The sequence below is a fragment of the Pieris rapae genome, chromosome 10 (genome assembly GCF_905147795.1).
Source record: "Pieris rapae chromosome 10, ilPieRapa1.1, whole genome shotgun sequence".
Classification (NCBI taxonomy): Eukaryota; Metazoa; Arthropoda; class Insecta; order Lepidoptera; family Pieridae; genus Pieris; species Pieris rapae.
Window position 1 is genome coordinate 8,590,729 of NC_059518.1, and position 27,138 is coordinate 8,617,866.

Consider the following 27,138-nt stretch of genomic DNA (forward strand, 5'->3'; position numbering starts at 1 on the left):
GAATACCCTTTTAGACTGAATACTGGTTAGCACTAGCGTGAGTCAGCTATTTCAAAAGATATGTCAATTCAAATCCTCTGCAATGAAAGAGGCAATTAGTTTTTTAGGTATCTTAGTTTTGTTTCGATGTTAATCTCATTACCAGCTGTAGAGGTGTTTAAAATGGTATCTGACGATAAAGTCGTTTGATTAGGCTTTTGATTAGAGACTCTCCGTACGATATATTTGCTAAGCAAATGGTATATTTCGTCGCCTGACAACTGTCATTTTTATGAAATATGACATTTTATTGTCTATAAAAAGTCATTTTTACAGGGATTTAAATACATATAACAACGTTACCGTTGGTTTTATTCATCCATAAGAATAACCATTCTGATACTATTTGCTACTACCAGATCTCGTCATGTTCCTGATTCGATTGAAAAATGGCACGAGATCGCGCGAGATCGGGATTCCATAGATTAAATATTTACGATAGCAAACGTCGTTTGCTAGCCCAACCAATCAAAAAACAAGAGGAAAATTAGAGAAATAACAAAAAGGTTATTACTTATAATATGTATATTTTATTAGCATAGTTCGTCACTATCCATTCCATGTGGCGAATACAATTGACTAACTGTAGTTTTAGACATGCACCTTATTTTATTCAACACGATTATTAAAAAAAATAAAGCTTAAGTAATTGACAGTTATAATGAACAACATACTATGCAATTTACTTGATCATATATATTATAAAATTCATAGTTTAAATCAAGTAAAATATGTGACTATACAAACATAATAAATATCGTTAAACAAAATTAATTTTTTAGTTAGTTTTAATGAGTTGATCATGAAATAATACAAAAATAAGAGCTCAACAAAAATGGCTTGCCATATCTTCCATGGTATTTATCTGTGGCAGCCGCGGGACCTTCATAAAATGGACCTTCAGAAACTTCAAGGACAAATATACAAATAATTTTTCAATATTTAATGAATATACTTAACTATACAGTTTAAGAAATGTTTAATATACTCTGTTTTTGTACTGGGTTGCTGGTATTTATAGAACCTTTTAGATTAAACTTAACATTTTTAACACCATGTGATAAGTCGTATTGTTTCATCAATTGCAGGATATATAATTTATTAAATTATTGATAGGTATACAATTGTGACACTGTCGCAAAACGGCCAATAGCCGTCAATGTTTGTCATGTACTGCACAGAATAAAGCGATTGATTTTAATTTCATAAGAGTATACGATTATGAAATAATTCGTTAGAATTTTACTATTAAGTATTGCCTTGAATTGGTTCATGTTTTTTTAGCTTTTATTGACCGGAGCTAAAAAGTCGCAGTACTTTTCAAAATTTCACAATCTTCTGGCCATTTGGCTTGGCCACGCTACGTTCTTACATATACTTTGATCCCAATTAAACAAGGAGCTATGTACCATTATGAATAATTATAATAAATGAACGATACCCATCTATGAATGGCTACATGACTAATATTAAGAATATTTACATATATTTTTATAAATTATCTTATCTCCAATGGAGTAGTGATATGTATTATTTGGCGATTTCGATAAAATCTAGGCACAGTAAGGTAACTATCGTAAGAAGCCTTATTAACGAAATATTTCAACAGTTGAACTATTAAATTTCTACGTGAATTGAAATATTGAAAGTTGTTAAAGTCTCTTATATATGAAAAGTACTTAATGAAAAAATCTTATGTTTTGTCGTACGTGAAGCATTGATCATAATTGTTTACTTATAAAGATTGAAGATCTAGCAGAAGATAAAAATTTTACTTACGAAGTAATTACATCTAGCTAATATTAACGTATTAACTAATATAAGGAACACAGTTTTTTGCTGAGAACAATGTTTTGTTTTGATCATATAGTTCTACCATGCGTTTTATACTATGATACATAATTTGTATCAAGTCCTCGCCCCAAATTAAAGTAAATAATGTGATTAAATCTTTAGCGCTGACACGTTAAAGATAATTTCCGATAAAAAATATTAAGTAAACAATACATTTTCTACATTTAGTTTTTTAATATCTCTGTCACCTATTAAATATGTTGGCAAATGTTTTCCGAAGTAGACTTTTCTTTTACAATTTACAAATTGCTGAGAAATCAATGGTAGTCCATTCATTTAAAATTAACAAGACTTGACTTTATAATTTAGAGTTTCATCTTTAACGATTGCCTTCACAAGGCTTTCAGCAATGATTAGAACGATATAATTTACGCTTGCGTTTAATACTTTGTCAAAGTCACGATAGAGCTACTGTAGCGGACTGCGTCTTGGTACTACACTCCATCGTATTCTGGACGTGTGTATTCATTCCATTAACATAGCTTGCTTTATAAATGATAAGAAGCATTATTATGTTACTATCATTCTAACCAAAGCCAATATTTCAATGTTTACTATGATAAAAACAGAACGGTTTAAGTGTGATGTGATGTTGAATTACCTGCTTAGAACAGACTTTGGTAATTAAATCAGAAAATTCATTGTTTTGCCGGGATTTATTTCTTTTGTTATGATAAAAGTTTTTATCTCCAAGAGAATAAAAAATCTTTCACTATATTTTAATCGCGGTTTCGTTTGTAGTTTCTTTGTTGGTTTATTAAGCACTATCATTTATAATTTAGAGGAAAGTGCGTTTCCACTTGTATTAAAGCTGTATAAAAAGGCTTACTATAAAGTTAGCGATTATCTAGTTGATAAAAGGGCCTTGGACTAGGTGCTGGGTGGGCTACTTCTAATTAATTTGTTATATTTGTTTTAAATATTGTAGTATTGTTTGATGATTTGCTTTTTTAAGAGTACCGAGAGTTTTTTACGCCAGCTTTTTCTCTCGGCCTCTGTCTTGTTTGCGGATGAGTAGGGATGCCTTCAGATTCAAATTTACGGACGTGGAATTAGTGATACTTTGATGATCTTATGTTCCAAAATAAACGTATTTTATTTTATTTTAATATTAGGTTCTTCGCCTTAAACTACTTATCGGTATCGGTTACTTTCTTCCTTCGAATTTACCTATTTTTACTACTACCCGTACATACATCACAGCTCACAAGAGTACATTACTATGTCACTGTAATATGTTGTTGTAAATATACAAAATACATACACAAAATTTTGAATATCAGTTTCCCGACCAAAATTTGTCACAGAAGGTTTTAGACCTATTAGTATACCGTAAAATAAACTGTATTACTTTAATAAATTATTCTTGTTCGTGTTTGTGCACAGCTTGTTTACAAATGACATACAAAACATTGCCCTCAGCAGGTTGTACTTGAATCTAATCGATGTTTAGGTGAAGCGTCGAAGCTCGCGTTCTTTGTAAGCCCGAGCGATTAATCTCGAATGTATATCACAGCCAGATTACTTATTTTTGCAAAACCACAGTCAAATAATATAAAGGAGGTGTAAAAATATAATATGCGTAATAAGAGGTGTGACGAGCGCGCTGCAAGCATCGGAAGTGTTCTGTCCTGTCGTCAGATTCGAAGCTGGCTCCGGTTGACGTGAAGGTTTTTCTACTTCCACTGAAATGAATAAAATATATCGTTACTTATGTACAAGTGTCTAATATGTCTTAGGGTTCGTTCATATCTGGCGAATTGCCCTTTGCGAGCTGCGCGCGTGCATTTTTGTTCGTGCGCCGCCTGCGCGCAGTTCGCTCGCACTACCCTACACTTACATATTTATGTAATTCAATGTTATTTTATTCATTTGAATTTGGCGCGCTTCGCGTTTGTACAAGTTGTCTGTGGAAGTTTGGGGACACATCGGAGTAACGCGCGATGGAATGGCGGTTATTAATACATTGTACCGTTATAAAAAGATAGATAAAAGGATATAATTGTGGAGCCGATATTAGTGCACTTTAAATGTCGTTTCTTTGTATTTTCAGACAAAGAATTTGTGGTTTATTTTGAAATTCCTTAATAATACCTATATCTTATATTTATATAAGATGTCATGTGTAACATGTCTTATGGTCTATAAAAAGTAGCCGTATTTTGTTCATGTGTTCTTCGAATTACGATATTACTGTTATAACACCTTAGTATAAGATATTCAGTAAATGTTTTTACAATTGGCTTTAAATAAAAAAAAATATACTATCTACGCAGACATAGTAGTTGATATATATACCTATTACAGTTTCATTCCGGATATCAGCAAACTTATCGTGAATGCTCCTAAACTCGGGAATGGTACTGACACAGGTGAGCTGCAGACGTCCACTGACTTCTACTGTCACCTCCGACACTGTCACAAATAGTTCTCGCCGTCGCCATTTATGTCTGCTAACTCCTTGGACTGCATTAGCATCTTCCCGAGTAGTCCCTCCTGACTGTAAATTAATAAGTAAAGTGTATACACTACTCAATTAATTAACTTAGCAAAGTACCCTTCCGTTTAAGAAATATGTTGTAACAAAGTCTTCAAGATAGTATTTTTGATAAATTATAAATGTATGGGTTGTATTAATATACTTTTTATCATTGTTCAATTCTCAGTGTTTGTACAAATTTAAATATATGTAAAATATGTATACATTTTTTTACTTTATTTCCTCTGCGAATTTAAACTCGCTAGTTAAAGCGGAATTGAAGAAAAAACATTCTGAGGAAACAGGCATGGACATTAGACCGAAATACGGCGTGTGTCACAAAATGCCCATTACCTATTAAGAATATAGAAAAGTCACAAAACAAACACAGAAAAGCGCAGCGACACTGTATTTTTTTACTTTTTTTATTTGACTTCGAACACCTAATGTTTCGAGATTCATTACAACTCTATCCTTCCTACCTTGATTACCTTATCTTTTGATGAATTTATACTCTATGTATTTATTTCTTTGCCTTTAAAACTTATAGGTTAACATCGAAATGTGCTGTAAACTATCGTGCTACGTACGTAACTACATTCAGCGCTTCCGGGCCCACGAGGGGACGATGTATGACATCGTCAAACGCCCGCGACGCATACTGAATGTCAGTGACGTCCAGGTTCATTTGCATACAAGTAATTTCCCTAACCCTAATGGGAAAAGTTGTATAATGTTTAATAGCCATCGTAAAATTAACGCTAATAGAAAGCTATTTTAAGAAGGAAAACTTTTTAATGATGTTCTCTCTTATCTTTAAGTTACTGAAGTCATTAACTATTTAGGTTAATTTACATATCACAATTTACAAATAACACTAGTAGTCTTACTAAATATGTGTAACTTTACAAGCCATAAACAGATAATCATTCGCTTCTATCCTTACTTATATCCAGTTATAAAATGATTGATGACTGTAAAAATAAATTATTCAAAACGTTTAAAGAAGCTTGTACCTACACCAACACGGCCGCCTGAATGTTGCACCACGATGTAATTAATAATTTGTTATGCCATGACTATCAAAGTATTTTATCACCTTCCCAGAAATTATAGATGCCGTGTAATGCTTTCAAGGAGAAGGTGATTAAATTTTTAAAGGAAAGGTGTGGGATATAGTTTAGACAACCTTTATAAGTAGTAAGTTAAAATTAGGTATGACATTTGCATGCCTATTTTTATGTAGTTGTTGCGTTTCTAATAAATAAATCTGAATGTAACATTTTCTTTGAAAATAAAACTTTTATTGCCTAACAATTCATATTCAAAGTTGTTAATTTTTATACGTCAATCACCTGTTAAAAAACGGTCAGTATTAATCGACATCTCACATCAATATAGTCTTCACTTGTTTAATAATAATACTGTTTGGCGGATTTGAACGAAATTTCAGTGGAATTTTTAATGACGATACTTAACCAAATTTAAAAAAGTCATAAATATAATTTTACATGGAATTTAAAATACTACTAAGTAGCCTATAGCCAACTGCTATTTCTTATATAAGTATTCTCGCAAAGAAAGATTCTTTTCAGTTTCAGTATTTATATAAATGTAAATTTTCAGTTCACGGACTTTGTACACTTAAACATTCCGGGCGCGCTTCTAGTTCATAATGTACATACAGTTTTCTTTATATAAAACTTTATAACAACGAGACAAAATAATATTTCATTATGTTAATGTCATTGCTTAAGAAACTAACTTCTTTCGTTGAGGGCGATGCTGAATAAAAGTTACAGAATAATTATAAATTTTGTTAATATATTTTTTGTACACTCTGAGTTTCCTAATACTGGACCTTTAGCGCAGTGCTGCGGTCATTGAACTTTTAAGATCGCAAACTCAAACGTTCCTATCAAAATAGCTTTGGCTAGATTCTGTTTCGGGATATATATAACGAGGTCAAAGGAAGTTTTTTCCTATATCAATCCTCTATCCTATATCTGTTTAATATTGAATATAATTTATGTAATTTATGCGTGCCGGTAATAATCATAGCGTGATGTTTTTTTGTATTATTATAGGTACTATCGAACATAAAAAGAATGTATTAATTGGAATCAGGAGTTATCGACATTAACACATTAAATGCAAACAAACTGTTCAGTTTCTTATCTATACCGATATTTTTAAACCGATGACTCACGCTTGGTAATGATTATTACATAGAGAACTATTTTTCCTGTTTGTCAAAATCCAATACATTTAACGTGCGATCACGTACGTACATTTCAAACTAAAACGTCGATAATGCGACTAACGTAAAATCCCAATTTTCCCAAAATTTTTAAATTTCTATTCTTTTTTTAAATACCTCTCTCTCTTTCTGTGTACAGCCGGGCGGTCGCGTGGCAAGATGCGTGTTATGCGTAAGGGTTAAAAGTGGGGACGGGCTGGTCTGCGTAAGGGAACCCCGTCGGCCACCCCAGGATCGCTCGCTCACCGACACTCTGTACTTTTGTGAGTTAGCTAGCAGCTCATCCATCTGAAAACGTTGAGGAAACTTTAAAATTGGAAAAACATTGTAGTCAACTATCTTTCAGATTAGCCAAACATCATTTATAGGGTATTGTGTCAAATGTTACATTATATTCAAGATAAGAATACTTGGACAATCATAGAGCCTTGTCAAAATCAATTGGTTGCTGATCTAATTATGCATATTTTTGTTATTGTTGTTATAATACTACAAACTGTAATTATTTTATTTTTATCTCACACACACGTTTTATTGATTTTTTATTACTCTTGAATGTATAATATTCTACGGTTTCGATTTTGTAAATATGTGATTAACATGTATACTACACAATAGAATAACAGACCTGTTTAGTCGTTTTATTTTAGGGGTACATTATCTTCACATATAATTATTTAACAATTGTATACTGTGTAATTCTATTTTAAAAGAGTAAATGTGGAGTTTCTTGCCCATTCTCCTCCACACGAAACTACTTTTTGGAATGTGCAAGTAGAGTCATCTTTATATTTTATTTAATGTTCAAAAGTGCCTTTTAGGTCGTCTAATTGGAATAAATGATTTGTATGGAAGTGATTGTTTATGTTGGCTTTTTACGCGAATACTATAATGCTGTAAGTCATTGAGTACGTTACGTTAATACACATTCATCCACGAATACATCTACACAACTAACTTATTTTTAGAGACTGAAAAGTTTACGAGTGCGTTTTATATAAATAAAGGTATTTTGAACGTATTCCTCGTGTATTGTACATTTATCGAACAGTCGCTGAGGAATAAGAGTCTCAGATAGACTCTCAGAGACTTCATAGTTTCGATAGTGAATGTTTGTTCAAAATAATCGTAAATCTTTTGAACAACTAATGATAAAAAAGGGAGCAATCAAAACCGTTCCCGTCCATGATAAAATAAAACTGTAACAAGAGGGTAATTGTTTATTAAAGGCGAGCAGCGAGAGCATAACTGTGAATGGAATATGAGATTACCTTTTTGCCGTTTATAAACCAGGTGACGTGGGGCGCGGGGGCAGAGGGCGCAGTGGTACAGCGGGCTCGGAGGGGCGCGGGGGGTGGCTCCCGGGGGGGCACCTCTATCCGTGGGTGGTGCTTCTGCGGCTCTGTGGGATACTGACCAGTCACACCGAAGAATTTACGCTAGCTTATGCGAAAAATAACAGACGACCATAAAAGAGACCAGAAAGAAAATGCTTGGTTCACAGCCGGGGATCGAACCGACGACATCCAGGATAAGAGTTACTGCCAATACTGCTCTCATTGACCAATATAACTCTTAAACCTGTATAAAACAAGATTTGGACTCAATTTTCTTTAACAAAATCAGGGATAAGATTAAATAAATTTGGAAAAATAATACGTCTTTCAAAAGCTTTTCGTAATACTGATTAAAAAAGTAATAACAACATAAATGTAAAAAACAAAAAACCTTATATTCTGGCGATGTAGTAAATTATATATTCTGTTTCAACTACCAACTTGTGTTATATATGCCAACAGTTTCCATTCCACTCGTGAAATTGCTAAATATTGTGATATAATTACCTCACAGGATATTTAAATGATGATGTCTATGATGACATTTATCATTTCATGTGTTGTATTTATAAGAAGACTAGGGATGTATTGATTAATATATTTAGCAGTCATCTGATCTGAATATGATACAAGTACGTTGAGACTATTTATTTACATATTGGCGGTGTCAAAAAATATCGTATACATAAAACGATTCGAGATCAAATTGTTTGAATAAAGGGTCTGTAATATCTTTACTGGACCCGGCACATCTCCGTACTTGATAAATGGCCCGACCCAAGAAATAAACAACTGCCGTTTTCTTTCTTGAAATGTTAAATTTATTTCGACCTAGTAATCGGCACGTGAGAAATCTTAGTTTCTTCTTTAAATAAAAAAACGAACAGTGTACGCAATATTTAAAGTATTTATTATTTAGAGTTAATATTTAAATTAAATTATATCTATTCTGAAACTTTAGTTAGATCAAGCTTTTTTGTATATTGCTCCGTGCATGTTCCCCGAGGAAATCTAGAATTCTATGCTCTTAGGATAAATACTCTCACAAACAGAGAACAAAATACATACATATTAAAGGGTTTTATTAATTTCAGCCCTTAGTTCATAGTTTCATTCAAGCAACTTTTGCTATTTTATTTCCCCAGAATTGAGTAAAAGTTCTAAAAACAGAACCTTTTAGACTCTCAGCAATGATAGCTTGGAATTGGTTAGAGTGAACAATATTTTTATCCGTTTTGTTGATTGAAATATTTCCGCGATACTTACGGAATACTGTTAGCTGTTTTTCAGCGGAGGCTTTCGTGTAGATTGGAGTCTCTAATGACACTTCGCAAGAGTATCTGCCACTCGCCTCCAGCTCCAAGTTTTGTAGGATTATCGAGTTCTCTGTTGCTAGGGCTATCTGTAAAATATAATTCACCATATCATATTGTCATAGGAAGCGGTGTTGACTTATTGGTTAACTGTGCGCTATGGTCAAATGGTGCTATTCTGAAATGAATATTAATAGTTACTCGTACGGTTTTTTAAATGCATGGAATCAACAATAAACGTGTATCAAGTATACGTCGATAAATTATAAATAAAACTAAAGCGAGAACCTATTATACACCTACCTATCTGTTATTATCAGTCATAGTGTACTCACGCCTGTTGTATAAGCATTATCTAGTAGGAGAATAAGTTGATGGATAATATTAACCAATTTTTAAAATAACTAATTGAAATCAAGAGAAATGAATGTTTAGATTCTATTTTTATATTTCATTGAAGCCAGGATCTCGCTACGGCGTAGCATTTGTAGCTGTCGTGTATTCGCAAGCCTCAGTCTGACCCGGGGGTTATAGGAAGGGGAAGGTAGCTGTGAGCTCGACCTGTTACGCCCTCCCAACCTGAATGAGACGGCCACATGCAACTAGGGCTGCAGAAAGTACATACTATATAATAATTATTCATTTTATTATCATTACAATAGTATAATATTAATCTAGTGCATATGAAGAATTTGTGTGGCCAATATTATGAGGATATTCGGATGTTATTTTAGGCATAGATTTGTATATGTAAGTTTACTGAATGCTGTGACAACCTTAAAATTAATCACGAATAAAATTTCGGTGATGGACACATTTATTACTATGAACCTTTGGTTTGCTTTTTGTTGCAGGATAACACCGCTCATAGCTACTCCTATTACCAGAGGGATACCAAGTGCAGGCTTTATAACAATTGCTGCGCACTTTTCTTGAAGGACCCATAGTCGAATTGGTGCGGAATACATCGGTGCAGCTGGTTCCACAAAGTGGTGGTGCGTGGCTAAAACTGCCTAAAAAATGTTCAGTTGAAACTTGTAGATATGATAATGTATGCGTATTCAAAATCGAAACAAGTATTCCCCAGAAGTCTAATTAGCCCTTAATTTGCTGTGATAGTTCTATTATTTGTATGTCATATTTATTTGTGTTAACTTATTTAAACCTACACATTTTTTTTCTACTCCGTTTAATAATAAAGACACCCCTGCAATGTTAACGAAATTAAATTAAATGCGCTTTCCCAACACCATTTTATTTCTATTTGATTGGCTGCAGCTGAATAAAAACGTTAAGCTTTTAGATTTAGAACCCAGTGCTTTTAGTATATGAATTACATAATATAGATTCTGGGTTACGGTCGGATTGTCTGCTTTTATCATAATGAAATGCATTAATATATATTTAATAAACTGATATATTTTTCATCATGGAAATGTTTATTTATCTTTCTCCATTTGGCAATGGATGGTGTTTTCGAAAATGAGGTCCATATTTTATAGATCTTTGTCTTGGTGATTCTATAAAAATTGAAACGATGTAAGACAGATATAAATCAAAATTTAAAAATGATTTGTTCATGTAGTTAACATAATGTACACTTATGAACGTCAAAAAAGTAATATACATTAAATGCTTCTAGTAATTTTACATTTAAATTCTAAAATCACTGGCCTACAGTAATAGTACTAAACTCTACCGTAATTGTAGGAAATATTACTCGTATTACATTACGTATCGTAGTAGAAGTGTCTCTACACCTGACCCGGAAAATTAACTACAGCTGGGGTATTAGACACGCCGCAGACGAATATCAAGTGTGTGAAATGAGTCCATACATTCCCAAGTGCAAATGGCGACTAAGACTGTCCAATGTCCTCTGTTATTTATGTTGTGTGATGAAAACATTGACACTGTGTAAATTAAGTTTTATCTTAAATGTATTTTTATAGCAACTTGGACACTTGTCTTATATCAATTTTATATCAATGTATTCTTGAATGATTTTTACGGTTTTAAAATTAAAGTAATTTAATAACTCAGAATTTTGAAGTAACTCCATCTGTATTGGGCTTTAAATTTTTAGTAATTTAACATGTGTTTGCGAAACGCGTTTTGTAAAAAAATAATTTTGTTATGAGATTTATTTCGAATTTATAAAACCGTGTTCATTAAAGTTATGCGGATATTCGGATAGAATTTAAGACATACATTTGACACATCATTGTTATTGGATTCGGTATATGTTTTATGTATTAAACTAACAATCGAATTTCAACTATTTTTTAGGTGCATATTTATTATTTTCACCGATAAATCTCCATCGTGCCTTCTCCATCCTCACGACACTGGCGAAGTACCTTGTGCCCAGTTGGCACAAATTAAAGCAATTAAAAAAAATGTTTTATGTAAATTGTCATTAACATTAACTTTCAATTAATTTTACAAACTTATTAATCAGTGATGTATGAGATGTACGCATTTATTACTATGTTTACCTTAGGTTGTTATAATCAAAATCGAAACAACATAGTAAACAGATAATAATAATATTTAAAAATGAGTTTAAATAGAAAATTGAAACAAATTCAAAAAGTGCTACTTGTGTGTGTGCGTCCCAAAGAGAGTGCGAAGTGCAGTGAGCTGGCTCGAAATAATAACCAGCTGAAATATAAGTCTTCCCCGCAACTTCGATTTTGCTCCCTTTGGAGTAGATCTTGAGCTACTCCAAAGTGTTCAAGTTCACAGGCGATAATTATTAAAGAATTAAAGTTTTACCTGGTAGGTACACCGGTAGAGGGTAGATTTTTTCGTTGCTCAACGATTTTTATTAAAATAAAAATCATTACTATGTCGGAAAGAATATGGGTAAATAATATGTAAATACTATATATTTGTATGTTTAAAATAAATATAAACATAATATAATTAGATTAACCCGGTTTCGCTTAAATACAAGACAAGTTGAATGAAAACATAAATTTTCATACATTGGAAGTATAAATTACATTTCTTGGAATTACTTGAAATAAGTTTGTTGCAGTCGAGTGTTTTCTTGTACACGAATTGAATTGAGTTATTGAATAAGTTCGTAACATACGATTTTACGACTGTCTATAAATATGGAGGAAGTGTAGGCTCCATATAAAATATTTAAGCAACTAGATTTTATACGAAATTCCAGACTTCAACTGTAAGTGTATTTTTCCAATGTAAACCAGAACCAGAAGTATTATAGAAGCGTCTTAATACTATAATATGTCTACCGCTTCCAAGCTTAGTAGTTAATCTACATGTCTTAGTTTCCTAAACAAAAACGTTAAGAATATATTACAATCCCACTGAATTACACTCAATTATACAGAACCCCATGTCTTGTGTCGTTGAAGAGTTAGAGGAATATTCAAGACATTGTCGTGTTGGCATAGTCAGTAACGATAATTTATGTATGTCTGTAAATAAAATAAACTTTCGTAATTATTGCATGAAATCAGCTTGGCCATAAATTACAGATGTTATATTATGATGTGAGCTATTGCGCTTAAATAAATTACGTTGCATGTATATTGTATTGCTTGAATACAAATACAGTTTGATTGCTTCGACTACATAGGTATATATCTTTAATAATTTAGAAAACAAACGCCGAAAGAAACTGTACAGAATTTGTAAATTATATTTTAAAATAGTAAGTGTGGAGTTTCGTCCCATTCTTCTCCACACGAAACTACCTTTTGGAAGGGGCAACTAGAATCATCTTTATATTTTATTTAACGTTCAAAAGTTTAATTTTAGTTGGTCTAATTAGAATAAATGATTTGATTTGAATAACATAGTCGAATAGTACGTTTATAGATAAGACTTGTATTGATAAGTTATTATAAATAAATCAGTGACCTTTTCCCTCACGACGTTTTCCTTTACCGTACGAGCGTGTATTAAATGTACACACAGAGAAAGGGTGTACGACCCGGGATCGAACCTACGACTTTAGGAATGAGACTCGCACAATGAAGCCGACAATGCTCCTGATAAGTTATTCTATAACATTATATACTCAAGCAAAAATCTTTAGAGGTTAAAACTATTTGGAGCGAGAAACTGATACGATAATGTAATATGTACACTTGCGTTCAAAACTGTAAAGGTCATATTTAAATATGTAGTATTAACTTACGTTGAGAACAGCACCGGGTGTGGTAAAATTTCTGTATGGCGGCTTGCGGTTCTTAATGTACTGGAAGATCTTGGTGCCCTGTCGAAGGAAGACCACCTTGTCGAGAAGATGCGGAGGCACGTCGTGCAGGCAGCGTAACCGTACTGAACCACCGCGCCCCACCCACCGCTCCATCTGCAGCTCCACCAGTACCTCCGTGTGCCCCCGACCTGATGAAAAGATGGTAATTTTCTTTCAATACTATATGAAGTCCAGCAGTATCGCTTTCTCTGTCCCTATGTCCCTTTGTATGCTTAAATCTTTGAAACTACGCAACGGATTTTGATGCGGTTTTTTTTAATAGATAGAGTCATTCAAGAGGGAGGTTTATATGTATAATAACATCCATTAAATAGTGGAGAAGTACTGTTATTTTTGAGGTTTCTAATGTGATGTCGTAAATAATTACATTTTTTCCGCTTACATTGCAAACGCAGGCTGAACCCTACGAGTTTTATCAAAATAATGTACTAAGTATTGTACACATTGAAAAGGTCTACAGAAAAGTCCGTGATGGTATATGTCTATCTCTTATGGATAACCCACATTTTTATATACAACGTTCACAGATTTTCTGTAGTGTATTTAGTATCAGCATTTCACCCGTGCGAAGCCGGGGCGGGTCGCTAGTAATATATATATATATATATATATATATATATATATATATATATATATATATATATATATTGTTTTATATTATATTTATTGTTTCGCTGCTGAACTAACCCAACGTCTCTGGGTTAAAAGTTACTTAATCATAGAAACTAATACTGCTCAATTAGACTGCTTTATCAAAATTCACTCATCGTTATTTTTTCATAGTATTAAGATGGAAAGACACAAAAAAGTTCTCAAGTCAAAACAGATCAATAATGGTGATTGTATGATTAAGTACCTACGTAGTCAGCGTATTGTCCAGCCATAGATTAAAAAAGCGGATTTAAAAAATGAAATCGAATTAGCACTAAGCCGCCGAATGATTTAAATTTGAAAAAGGAATACAAGTTTGTAACTTTTTTAAGTTAAAACAGAAATAAAGATTCCTTACCTATAGATGTTGCAATCCATAGCTACAAATACATCGCCCGAATAACAAATACATAGTTCCCAATCTATAAAGGGCGGGACGTGAAAGAAAATTGAAATCCTACATATATACTTATACAACAATGTTGTGGAAGGTGTGAGCGATATAATTTGCGTTGTTGGGGAATGGAAACCCGCGGAAATATCGCATCTTCCTCGCGTGCCGTAAACCATTCCCGTGGCTGCCATTATGATTTGCACGGCTTTACGAGTTTCGCCTCGTCTATGCAACTTTCTACGTGGTACGTGGGGGTACAACACCCTCGCAATAGATTATTTAATTTACTTTGTATAGAGGAATTCATAATTTCTGATATTCATATATTTCTGCAAATACCTGCAGAATATTACGAAAGGTTGTACGATGCTTGCGACTTTGTTATATAATAGTCATGATTTAAAATAGTGTTAGAGAAGCGGTTGATTATGCGATTTTTAATCTTAAATCACGCATTTGAAATCCAGCTGTGCAACTGTGTTAGAACTACAAAGGAATAAACACATTTACGGACAAAACAACAGATTATATCGCCCTAAAGATTGTTTTAAAATTTAAATAAATAAAAATGGCGCAGATTTTCGTCTCTATTGTATATGTGCTATTTAAAGGGCTTCTTATACTTTTAAGAAAGAAGAAGCAATATTTAATATAACAAATAATATACACATAATTATAGAATATTTACAATATTACCTTAATGTGGTATATAACATAAATGTGGTATCAATGGCAGCTTTGATGCTGGCAACATTTCCTTGCATTATTGTGATATTATTTCTTAGAAAAATATGTTTTAATTATAATTATCCATAGTTATAATATAACGGTAATAATCTATTGCCAATATATACCAAAATAGCTCAAGTAACAATGAATACCTACATGGATATCAATAGACATTTTAATGTAAAAAGTCCACAGACAAGCCCTGTTGTGGTATAGATAAGATCTATTAAGTGACATAGCGTGCAAATTTAAAATAGTCCATAATAATTTCTTCGTATCTTGTGTCACTCAAGGTTTGTAGCAATCCAGTATCTTTCTTGGTTCAAATGGTTGTATTAAGATTACTTAATGGTAATCATTGTTTTATTTTATGAAAACAAAGATCATCTAAGAGCAGCAGGCAGGCCATATTGTATGGTGTACAGATAAAAGTGCAAGGAAGTGAAACGTGGAAAGGCCACAAAAGATGGATTGACGATATCGTAGAGGTTTCTGGGTAGAAATGGATGGAGGAAGCAAGGAATAGATTAAAAAGGGAAACCACAGGAGGAGGCATCTACCCATAAGAGGTCCATACTTCCACCAAGTCACGGAAATAACAATAACTAACGCAGACCAGTTTATAATAACTAATCTAACACCCGTATAATTTGTTATTGTCATATTATGCAATTAAAGTGGCTCTATTATTATTACTAATTTATTTATAGCGTGTATCTGTAATACGTGAACAAATGTATAAAAACTTGTGAAGAACAGATTTGCTCCTTCACCAATAGATGGCGGTGTATTCCCTAAAACAAGTTTATTTTATTAAAGGAATATTCTATAGACAAACTTTTGTCGACGATACGACATTTCATCTACATACAATTTTTAATCCCTAATTCTAATTCATAAAAACTACATCAGTCCAATTACACTGTTCTAACGGAAGTACTATTTTCTCTTTTCATCATAGCGTAAACATAGTAATTTCACAGAAAAAAACAAATGAGTACTCAATCCACATAATGAAACTACATTTTCTCATAAGTGTAGGTCACGTATTTTAAATAAAATGTCTTTCTTTCTGAATGATGAAGCATAAAACTTTTCTTTTAAAGAAAACACTTTTAATTTATTTAAGAATTTGTTAGAGAAATTATTTAAATACTTTATAAAGTGTCCGCTTTAAAAAACTATAAAGTTTTAATATTTTTTAAGAATACGTTCGACGTAGACGAATCTTTTAAATTGAAGCGAGAGAAATATATATAGAATGCGATTTCTGCTGTCAGAAATATTCCGCAAAAATTGTAATACCTAGAAAGCTTTCGTTTCGTGTTTCATTTTAAATATCTATTGTTGGTCTTTTGTTTCGTTACGAAAGAACTCACTTGAAATAGAGAAAACTGTGAGTATCCAGGTTTGCTTAAAAACCTCAAAATATTTCTTCGCTGCAATATTTTACCAATGGTTAAGATTAAAGAATATACGAATGGTTATGGTTTAATTACATAGATATATCTGAATATATCTATGTAATTAAACCAAATTCATATATTCAATTAACTTACCTTATATGAAATTTAACACAATAATAATTTTGTTGATTATAATTATCTAGCGAATTTTTCATTAATATTATTTTATTTACAAAACCTTGCCAACGCTTGGCACACTGATACATTCGTACACAAACATGATTTAGTTTGACAACCGCATTCATTGATTCATGAATTATAAAAACTAAAGGATAATTGATTTCAAAGTGTGAGGAGAGTAACTGTGGATATCCAGACCTACATTTATAAGAGTGCTCAATCTGGATATCGGAGGGTCGGAGGGGCAAATGAGATGATGGGATGATCAAATAATGTTCACGCTGAGATAAAACGTTTATATATTATATAAACCATTGCACACATAAAACACGTATGTTCTCATATTAAATACCGATACAAGCTTTAGACAAATTTTTGAATCATTTTTGCCCTTTTGAATTTGCATATATGCAATTCTTTTACTTTTCTTTGTTATCTTGTTTTATTTTTTAAATAAAATTAATCCTTAAATTTCTATTTTATTATAAGCGTTGCCAAATTATCAACTTCATTAAAATCTTGTGTTCATTTGCAAACAGTACAATACCTAGTGCAATATATATATATATATATACATATACAATACGAATTCCATCCTTGTCCAATTATCACTAACACAGAACCAATAAAATGTAATAAATTACGGCTAATTTAAAAAACAAAGAAATTAAGTAACTAAATTTACAGCCAGTTCTTAAATCAAGGGCGTAAAATGGACGAGAACAATGATCAAGAATGTGAAAATATTTGTGAGAAGCAATCGTTATACCTTACTCCACATAATCAAGCTAATAATAATAATAAAGCAACTTCAGAACATAGAAGACCGCTAGAAAGAATTCACACAAGTTTTTTATTAAAAACATAATTTTAAGGAAAATAACATAACATATCGTACATTTTTACCATTTGAGAGAAAATATGCAGACAATTTTAAAGTTATGTTTCGTCGTAACTAACAAGGGTTTGAAACAGTTATATTTAACAGGGTTTTCTGCATAACTTTCGTAGACGCAATAAAGTAAGATTATTATCTTTACATTTGAGACTTTACGATCGTGCCGTTAAGTTTTGTTTCTATGAAATATGACGTAATTATAATTAAAAGACGTTTAATTATACTACACGTTATCCCTTCGACAAGGTTAACAATAATTTATTAAAATAAAGTAGACTGTTTTTTCTATTAAAATGAGATTCTTTAATACATATATTCAAATACAACAATAATTTATTCATATAGGTAACAAAATACACTTATAAACGTCAAAAAATAAATATATAAGAAATGCTAATTTTACATTTACTGCCAGTTCTCAAATATAATACAAAATAATATAAATAAATTAAAAACAAAGATTTGCCCTCTATCAGCAGGAGGCATGGTGTAATAGGAGCACACACTTACATTTTCGTATGAACAACTCGCCAATATAATATAGATATGTGCCTAACTCATTAGGAGATTACATTCCTTATAAGGCCATCCTATTTATTGGGTCCTCAGCCGTGTATAGCCATCAATAGCTACTTAATAATATGAACTTAAATAACGCAAAATTGCGAGTTTAACGCATTAATAACTTGGGACGAAAATGTATTCATTAATAGTAGAAATAAATTCAGCCTATTTAAGGGTAGAAATTGTAAAAATGGTTTTTTAATCTCTCCAATAGTTTTTAAGTTGTTTTCGTTACAAAAATATATATCACCTACTTATAACATTGATGAATGTATATGTTACATTAAAAAAAACATTAATCTCGGCCGTAAATTGGGGACCTACTAATTTCCTTCCGGGACGATTTGGTTAAAAGAAAACCCTTTTGTGGGTTCATCAATCCTAAAGGTCAAGCAAACAGAGTATCGTAATATATTGATATATTTTCGTTTATTTATTTTTTCTTAAACTGGGAAGGAGCCCTATGTTTATTGATTGTTCGCCCATGGTCACTCTAAATTCCTGAGGGATGCAAGTGCGTTGCCGGCTTTTATTATTTGGTACGCTCTTTTCTTGATGTCTTAAGTCGAGTTAGTTCGGAAATACTTCAGAGGGTAAGTTTGTGGTAGTGGGGAAAAACTACCATAAAATACGTTCAGTTGTGAAATGACAGACGTGGAGGTGATACGAGTGGAATTTCGTATTCTGTATTTTCTTATAACATTGACTCCATCTTTGCCCCTGGGACATACACTTAGGACCTATCCTTTACAGGTCTTAGGCTTAGTTTGCCTCCGTTAGACAAGCAAACAATCAGCCTTCTGTCTCACGCATATCTTTGATTATTTGGTTGCCTTCACCATGGCAAGTGTTAGATTGCCTGAAATTTCATTGGTGCATTCGTGATTCATATGTACGTCCTCAGGGTTGGGAATTACATGAATTGGGAATGATTATGATGATTATTAGTTAATTAATATTGTAATAACTTTAAAGAAGAAGAAGAGGGCGCCCCAATAAAAAGTGGATAGAAGAAATAGAAGCGGTAACAGGAAGCGAATGGAGAAAGAAAGCCATGGACAGAGTCAGATGGAAAAAGCTGTAGAAGGCCTTCACCCGCGAAGGGGTTCCGATCGGCGGTACTAATTTTAGGTAAGATATGGAATATACGATATAAATACAATGTAAAAAATATAAGCTATATATTATATTTTTTGTAACGATTGTTAATTAATAACTTATTATTATTGAGTATAAATAAAGTTTAATTAATAATAAAGTAATAATAATTTCAAAAATATACGAGGTGTGCCTAAAATATTTGCTATTGTGTGTGTGTGTAAAATATTTGCTCGTTTGCTAGTAATGATAATTACGGAAAAGGATTTAATGTGTACATCGCAATATTTATTAATATCGAGGAACTATTCGGGAATGCAAATAAGCAATCATTAACATAATATCTCTTAGTAAAAGTTGTATTCAATAAAAGAGCTCTGATGAAATGATTATAATACTTTTATTTAAAACTGCAAAACAATAAAAATTTGGAGGGGAGGGGGGTCAAAATGACAGCCCCTTATCTCGTCATATCATACATATATATGTAACTAGTCTGGCCAAGTTTTTTTATAACGTATAATTTCCTAGTTAAATAAACTTTATTTATCTAGGATATAAAATAACTACATAAAAAAGGTCATTTATTTTAACATGTTGTCTATGCTAACTTTAGAGTGTCGGTGTGCGCATCGTTAAAATTTTACTCTTATCATTTGAAGTATAACTTTAAAAATAACGAAACAGACAGAAATTTGAGGTCCACACCGAGTCGGATGACTAATATTTACTTAAAGACACCATATATTTTACTTAAAGACATTGGAATGCTTACTTCTTTTACATAACTTTCCATAGATCTGAGGCTGAGATTTAGAAACGATCCTCCCGTATATCTGTCAAATGTGTAAAAGAAAAAACTTTAATTAAAAAGAGTGGCGGAGAGTTTATTGCCAGTTCTTCCCTTCCGTTCTACGACCTTGAGTTGAGAACTGGTAGTAAATGTAAAGTTAGAAGCATTTAAATACACTAAACTTTGACGTTCATAAGTGTACATTATGTTACCAACACGAATAAATGATTTTTAATTTGAAAAACGAATGCAATTTTTACTTACGGGAGTCATACTTAGCCATTATTTTCGTTTCTGAATATCACTCTGAGTATGTAAAGATCAGTACTAAATTAGTAAAAAATGAATGTGCAGCTATCGTCCCGAACTAATTGTGTCACCGTCTGACAACTTCGCTCGACCTACATATGTCCTTCTATGGATTATCATGTATTCAAAAGTATTTTCATGCTTTCATAATTACATCTAATTAGTTTATGTCAACACTACCTTCATTAACATCGTGACCCGTTGCTTGGTCTTCTACGGTATGAAAGACTTATCATGTAGCTAGTAGAAAAACACAAATTTGCTTACATTCCTTGATCGTTTGTATTAATATTTAGGCATTCAGTGCCTGAAATCATCGATTATTCATTAGTATACCCGGTACGTGGGCTGTAATTACTGCCTTTGAATAGCTGTAAGCTCTTTTGTCCGAGGGCTATATTACGTATGCAAATTTTCTGCAATGTATCCCCCCCACTTCCTCTGGTCATCAAAAGTAAAGCACTCAAAAATAATAGCACATAAACATTCCTTGTACAAATCCTTAAAAAAACATTGATTTTCAAGCATAGACAATACGCATAATATATGGGTAATATTTGTATAAAAGTAAATAAATAAAATTAATGTTGATGTAGCCAAACATGACAATTAAAGACGTCCTCATATAGTGCTTACGAAATACTTGCCTATACTGTCATCTTATAAAAAAATCATTTAGTCGGATAGGTCCCTTTAATCACGTTTCTTAATTAAGGTCGATAGTTTAGTAAAATACATGCACAAAATAAAGATTATCCGCGCACTTAGTAATCTCTTCAGCAAGTAACGTTCATAAATAATTTAAAACAAGACACGGCCGACGCTTCCCTCTCACTACAGCCTCGCTTAAATGTTGCATTAAACTTTACCTGAATTTGGAGTTAGATAATGCATTCGATATTAAAGGAAATTTAATTGTAGACTGTATTATTTTATTGAAATTTAATTATATGTTAATATAAAAAATATATTAATAGGTATTTATATATTTTTTTAATTTTGTGAGATTTGGCTTATTATTTTAATATCTAATAGGAATCACACAAACAGATGACAATATACAAATCACACCTGAAAACAAGAGTGGTAAATGTATAAAAAAATATCAAAATAGTTAACAGGTACATAGAGAATATAAAAGAAAAACAAAAACATTAAACAGAGATAATGCAACGGATGCATTTACAATATAAAATGTATTATAATAATGTATTAATATCTAATGACAAGATCATAGAATAATTACATCTCGACGCCTGGCGTTCCACAACACAGTACTTTTTAAGGAACTTCCTGCCGCACTCCAACTCTTTGTGAGATCGGCTGCCGGTAGAGGTATGTCCAAAACCAAACGACGGAATTCAAAAAAAGAGCGTACCATTCCTGAAAGGTCGGCAACACACCCGCTAGCGTTGTAGGTGTGTGCGGCGGTTATTGCTTTTTCCCAACGGCTGCTCGTTTGCCTCCTATCCCATAAAAAAATAAAAAACAAATAGTTGTATCTATATACAAGAAAAGAAAACTTATATTTATTACAGGCATAATAGACAATATATATAAATCTCGTGTCACAATGTTTGTCCTAAATGGACTCCTAAACCACTTAACCAATTATAATAAAATTCGTACACCATGTGCAGTTCGATCCAACATGAGATATAGGATAGGTAAGATCTTTAATTATAGTCGCAATTTTATTTTATTGCAAATTATTTGTTTATTATTTGATACAATTCTAACAGATGGCGCTGAGTTAAAGGTAGTTTAGTTTAGGTCCGTGTCGTGGAACCAACGTTTCACATAAGTTCTCCTACGGTTTCCCTTGATTAATTTACTACTATTTAATATAACCAAAACCTTAGCCACAGCAACGCTTGGCCGAGTCTGCTAGTAGACAATATTACATTCCATACATATCTATGGTAACGGTGCTACGGAATACTGAGTAGTAGGACTCATAAAATTAGCAGCTAATATTTCGTAATTCGTCGTCATATGAGCGTTTTCGAAATTCAAAATAACTTTAAAACCTCAAAGAATTTCATTTAAAAACATTTTACGCAAATGACCAACGTTTACTTCTAGTTAATCTCTTCGCTAAAAAGGATGAAGGTACGCGACATGTGATTAATATTTAAAAATGTTAAGCTGTTAGTTATTTATATAATGAATCGGATATTCATGTTTGACGACGTCACAGTATGTACACAATTATAAATTCACGCGTTTGTATTACTCGAATGGGCAAATAAACAAAGCAGAACTGTGGCGGTTCTATATTTTGGAGCAAACCGTTGCATGACCATATTAATGGTCAGTGTTCGTGACAGGTAAAAACAACTATCTTTACAGTATATAATTTTATTGCTTAAGCTTGTGGTCGTGCCATACAAAAAAATCATACAATTATTATAATCATAAAATAATACATTCAAATAATTTATTTACACATTAATTATTTTTATTTTTATTTTAAATCAATTGTTCTTGAATACGACATATTAAAACTTTGTAAATAAGCGTCCCTGTCACAGGTCTCTGACTTACTAGGGAGGCCTCCATCTGTATCCCATTTTATATGCCCATTGTATATGCTAAACAAATAAAGAATGTTATTTATTTTTTTGTTGTTATTTTATATTCATGCCCTTTGTCTTCAGTTTAATGCGTTCAGATTGTTAATGGAACTCTTTAGCTATGCAATAATAGCGCACTAGTGGACTAATTTATTGCTAAACGATAATTAAGTATATAGTGATTATATGCCCGGCCTAGGCAACCGTTGCCAGTTTATATTTTAAAAATATGTACCTAAACTGTTACGTTCACATTATAGAAAATGAAAACTGGTTTTTCCATGATATTTTTCCAAAATTTCTCTCCATAAAAACCATAGAGTTAAAAAATTACTAGAATAGATCCAACCGTCTTGGACTTTTGCATTTTTATTAAAGTATATAGATTTTATTGTTATTTGTACCTCGCTTATTACAATTACAATTTTAGCTCAAATGTACCTCGGAGAAGTTTTACGTATGATAGTAGAAGGAAAGTTACGAACGGAACTTCTTCCACGCTTGCCAACTTGTTTTCCTGTAACTTTACAGAATGAAATACAACTGCAATCTGCATCATACATTTCTGTTTTAATTAAAACACAGTGTTGAAGCAAACTTTCTATGTAATTACTACTTTTTTATGGAAATTATTATTTATATTCTTTTGATTTAATCACACGACATCAACCACAACAAAGTAACTCCAGAGACGGGGCTAGGATCTGAATATTTTAATTCAGTGTTTTAAATACTCATTATTATTATTATTTTTTCAGATATTCCTGGATTTTGCCATACAAAGAATGGTTGTATATATTATTTCAGATTAAAACTATAAAAACTGCAGAGGTATTATCATGACACAATTATTAATTTTAAAATTATAAAAGACTTATGATTTTATATATAACGTTTTCAAACGATAAAAATCTTTATTTGTATAAGTATTTACTTACGGGAATTTATTTGTGTCAGCTGACGCTGATAAATCCGACGTAAAGACGCTATCAATCAAATAACAAGCAGGACAAACATTTGTTGAGGGACAAGCTACGGGGACAAATAAAATAAACCTATATTTAACAAAATGTTACAAGTTATTGTTGTCTCAATAACATCGATATATACACGTCGGCGATTTTACTACGGAATAAATAGGGTTTGACCACTTTTTTAAATTGTCAGCAACACGCATTCATGTTCATTGTGTGACTCTTGTCCCTGAGATTGTAGGTTCGAACCTCGGCTGTACATAAAACATGAACAGATACAGAAATCCGAGGCCCAGAACTGAAGCCACCGCTTAATTTTTTAATATTATCGCCACTGATTAATTTTATTTCTTAAATGTTGTCTGGTGACAATAGAATGAAGTGCACGACCGTCTTTTGTTTTATATTCTAAACCCCTACTCTCAAGTAACACGTCATGTCAAAAAGAAAGTTTAAAGAAAAGCGAAAAGGATACAAAGATTTATTTTCTGCATTCTGAAGGCTACTCAATCAAACTAATTACCGTTTCTAATCGAAAAACCTCTGTACTCTAACAGTATACACATTCATGAATTTGCTACAATATTTTCAAACAATACATTTCCTCTCCATAATAGTGTTATGTATGTCGACCAGTCGCCGAGTGACCACGTTGATTGCGCAAACACGACCTACTCCCAGTCACATCCATGTTCAGTGCTCTTTTGTTTCGTGAATTTGTTTACCTGCAGCCATGACTCGCATATGCAAAGCTTCTTAAGTTTTCAAATAAAGAATAGAACAACTTTGGTGTGTTTCCTTTTTATTTTGAATATGGAATACAGATTTAAATGTACTTGTTGGGTTGTGTGATTTTCGATCAGCATTATATTGTATGCTACAATTTTTATAGAAGTTTAAGGCTGTGTTTATAGTGTTTAATCCCTCGCAAGCATTCATCATTACAGTTTCTAGGAATATAAACCTTCCCGCAAACAAATTATGAATGCATTTTACACTCGAAGTGGGAGGCAAGTTTGTAGATTTATCTCAGTGAAAATAACTTCCTTGGTTTAAAAGCGGAGGAGAAAATGATTTTCAATGCACAGAACCTGGTAACAAACATCAATTTGTCGAGCTTGTCTCATTGACTGACGTAAAAAAAATGTAAAAAACAGAGCCATCAAGATAGAATATAAAACTTCACTTTAATGAAATAAAAGAAAAAGTAAGTTACAAATAGAAAATTTACAAAAAAAAACCCAAGACAGATCGTAATGTCTCTCACACGAAATACTTTTTTTGCACAAAAATCATCATAAAATAGAATTTTCCATCGTGAAAGGACACCCACTGGGTCATAAATACGATATGTAACAGGAAAACTGCGGAAAGATTGGACCCTTATCAAGCCCATTGTAGTGGTGTGCAATTTCTGCAAAGTCGTCACTCGCCCTTTATTCTGAGATCTTAGTAATTAATTAACGTAAAAACGTGTGACTGATTACACTCCACACATATGTGTTGAATATAGAACTTGTAAGTGAAAGTTACTGTAGTGTTGTTGTTGTACTCCACAAATAATACCACTCCCCTTTTTCACCGCGTCGGTGATTTTACCGCTATGTGTGACGACACGGGCGCAGTGGGTGGAAATAGAACCTGCAGCCAGTGGCAGTGCGATTGGAACTCTCGAAAACTGTGCGCGCGAATTACGAATTTAACCCTTTATAACTTATAATTATTTTATTCATGTCTAAACGCTTTCTTTTCTCTTATTGTGCTGTCTTTTCTCTTCGTTTATTAACTTTGTTTCTTTGGTGTAACTTTAATATACATACTTAAGGCCTGAAGAAGTTTACTTTGTTTCCTGCCTAGCCTAGAAACTATTATTAGTGTTCGCCTCACGCGCATCTTTTAAATAAACCCATGGCTAGAAGCTTATAATCAAATCGACTACCATGTCAGCCACAGCCGTCTCTATACAATTACATATAAATATATATAAATACACCTATTGCATATTTAGTACGGTTACTTTTAAATACGCAATACCTATACTAAATTATCTTATACTAAAAGAGGCCGTGGAACCAACAAAGTGACGTTTATTATTACGCTTCCTGTATACAATGGAAAATGTCAAATGAATCGATTTGATCGAGCATTGTCATGAAGGCTTCATATTTTGAATCTTTTATTATAATTTGCTTTTTAATTGCCTACAGAACCGATTTATTAGGTTGTAATGTAAGTCATTATCAGTAATGCTATATTCTAGCAAAAAGTAACTACTCTCTTCCTTTGAAAAGCAGTATAACGACTGGATAACCTATTCTGGTTTGACAAGACTGGATATTTTTTAAAGAATTACTACTACTACTGTAGTGTGAGATAATGTATTTTCAATACATTATATTATATAATTCAAACGGTGAATTTTTTGAAATCAGTAGTTTTTGAGTTCATGTATTAGAAATATACAAAAATAAAATCTTTCATTTTTGATATTAAATTATTGCGGACATAATTACCTTCGCTTGTTTCTAACACTAAGTATGTCACCAACCAAACGATGTAATTAAATGATGGCTAGGAAGGAGCCTAATAAGGATTAGATGGCTATGAAATTTACTTCCCGTCACTATTCGCTTAGCTCCTTCTCTATCTTCCTTTAAATTTCTGCTGTATAAACATTACCTGTCCATGTCATATCACTAACTACTAACTGACGTGAGACCGATCTTGAATCTTGAATTAGATTGTCATGATTCATGTGCACTGTTTACTTTTTGTTTTGTTTTATGTAACTTGTATCAGTTTAGTTTCTTTTTATTTCTTTTTGTTTCTGTTAAGTGTTTTTTTTTTTGTTTTCCCTTTTTTATTTTTGCACTTCTTGCCTACCTTATCTAATATACTCATAGTGGTTTTTTCCTTTACTAACAGTGGTTGTCTGAAGAAATCGCTCTAAAGCGATAAGGCCGCCAGTTGCTTGTCATTAAATTATGTTTAATATTTTCCTTTTATGTAATGCAACGAAGTGTTAA

The 27,138-nt window shown here is 32.3% G+C and overlaps 1 protein-coding gene across 1 annotated transcript in view; it reads right to left on the reverse strand.

Moving 5' to 3' along the window:
* Positions 1-3,209: 3,209 nt before the first annotated feature.
* The window catches only part of LOC110994000, a 42,558-nt gene continuing 18,629 nt past the window's right edge, over positions 3,210-27,138 (reverse strand). The window contains exons 3-8 of the mRNA XM_022260465.2: positions 13,460-13,668; positions 9,236-9,371; positions 7,904-8,034; positions 6,750-6,920; positions 4,192-4,393; positions 3,210-3,578 (exon numbers count right to left, since the gene is read on the reverse strand). Of these exons, the coding sequence (XP_022116157.2) occupies positions 3,439-3,578; positions 4,192-4,393; positions 6,750-6,920; positions 7,904-8,034; positions 9,236-9,371; positions 13,460-13,668 (989 nt within the window). The 3' untranslated portion in view covers positions 3,210-3,438. The remainder of the gene's footprint in view (positions 3,579-4,191; positions 4,394-6,749; positions 6,921-7,903; positions 8,035-9,235; positions 9,372-13,459; positions 13,669-27,138) is intronic.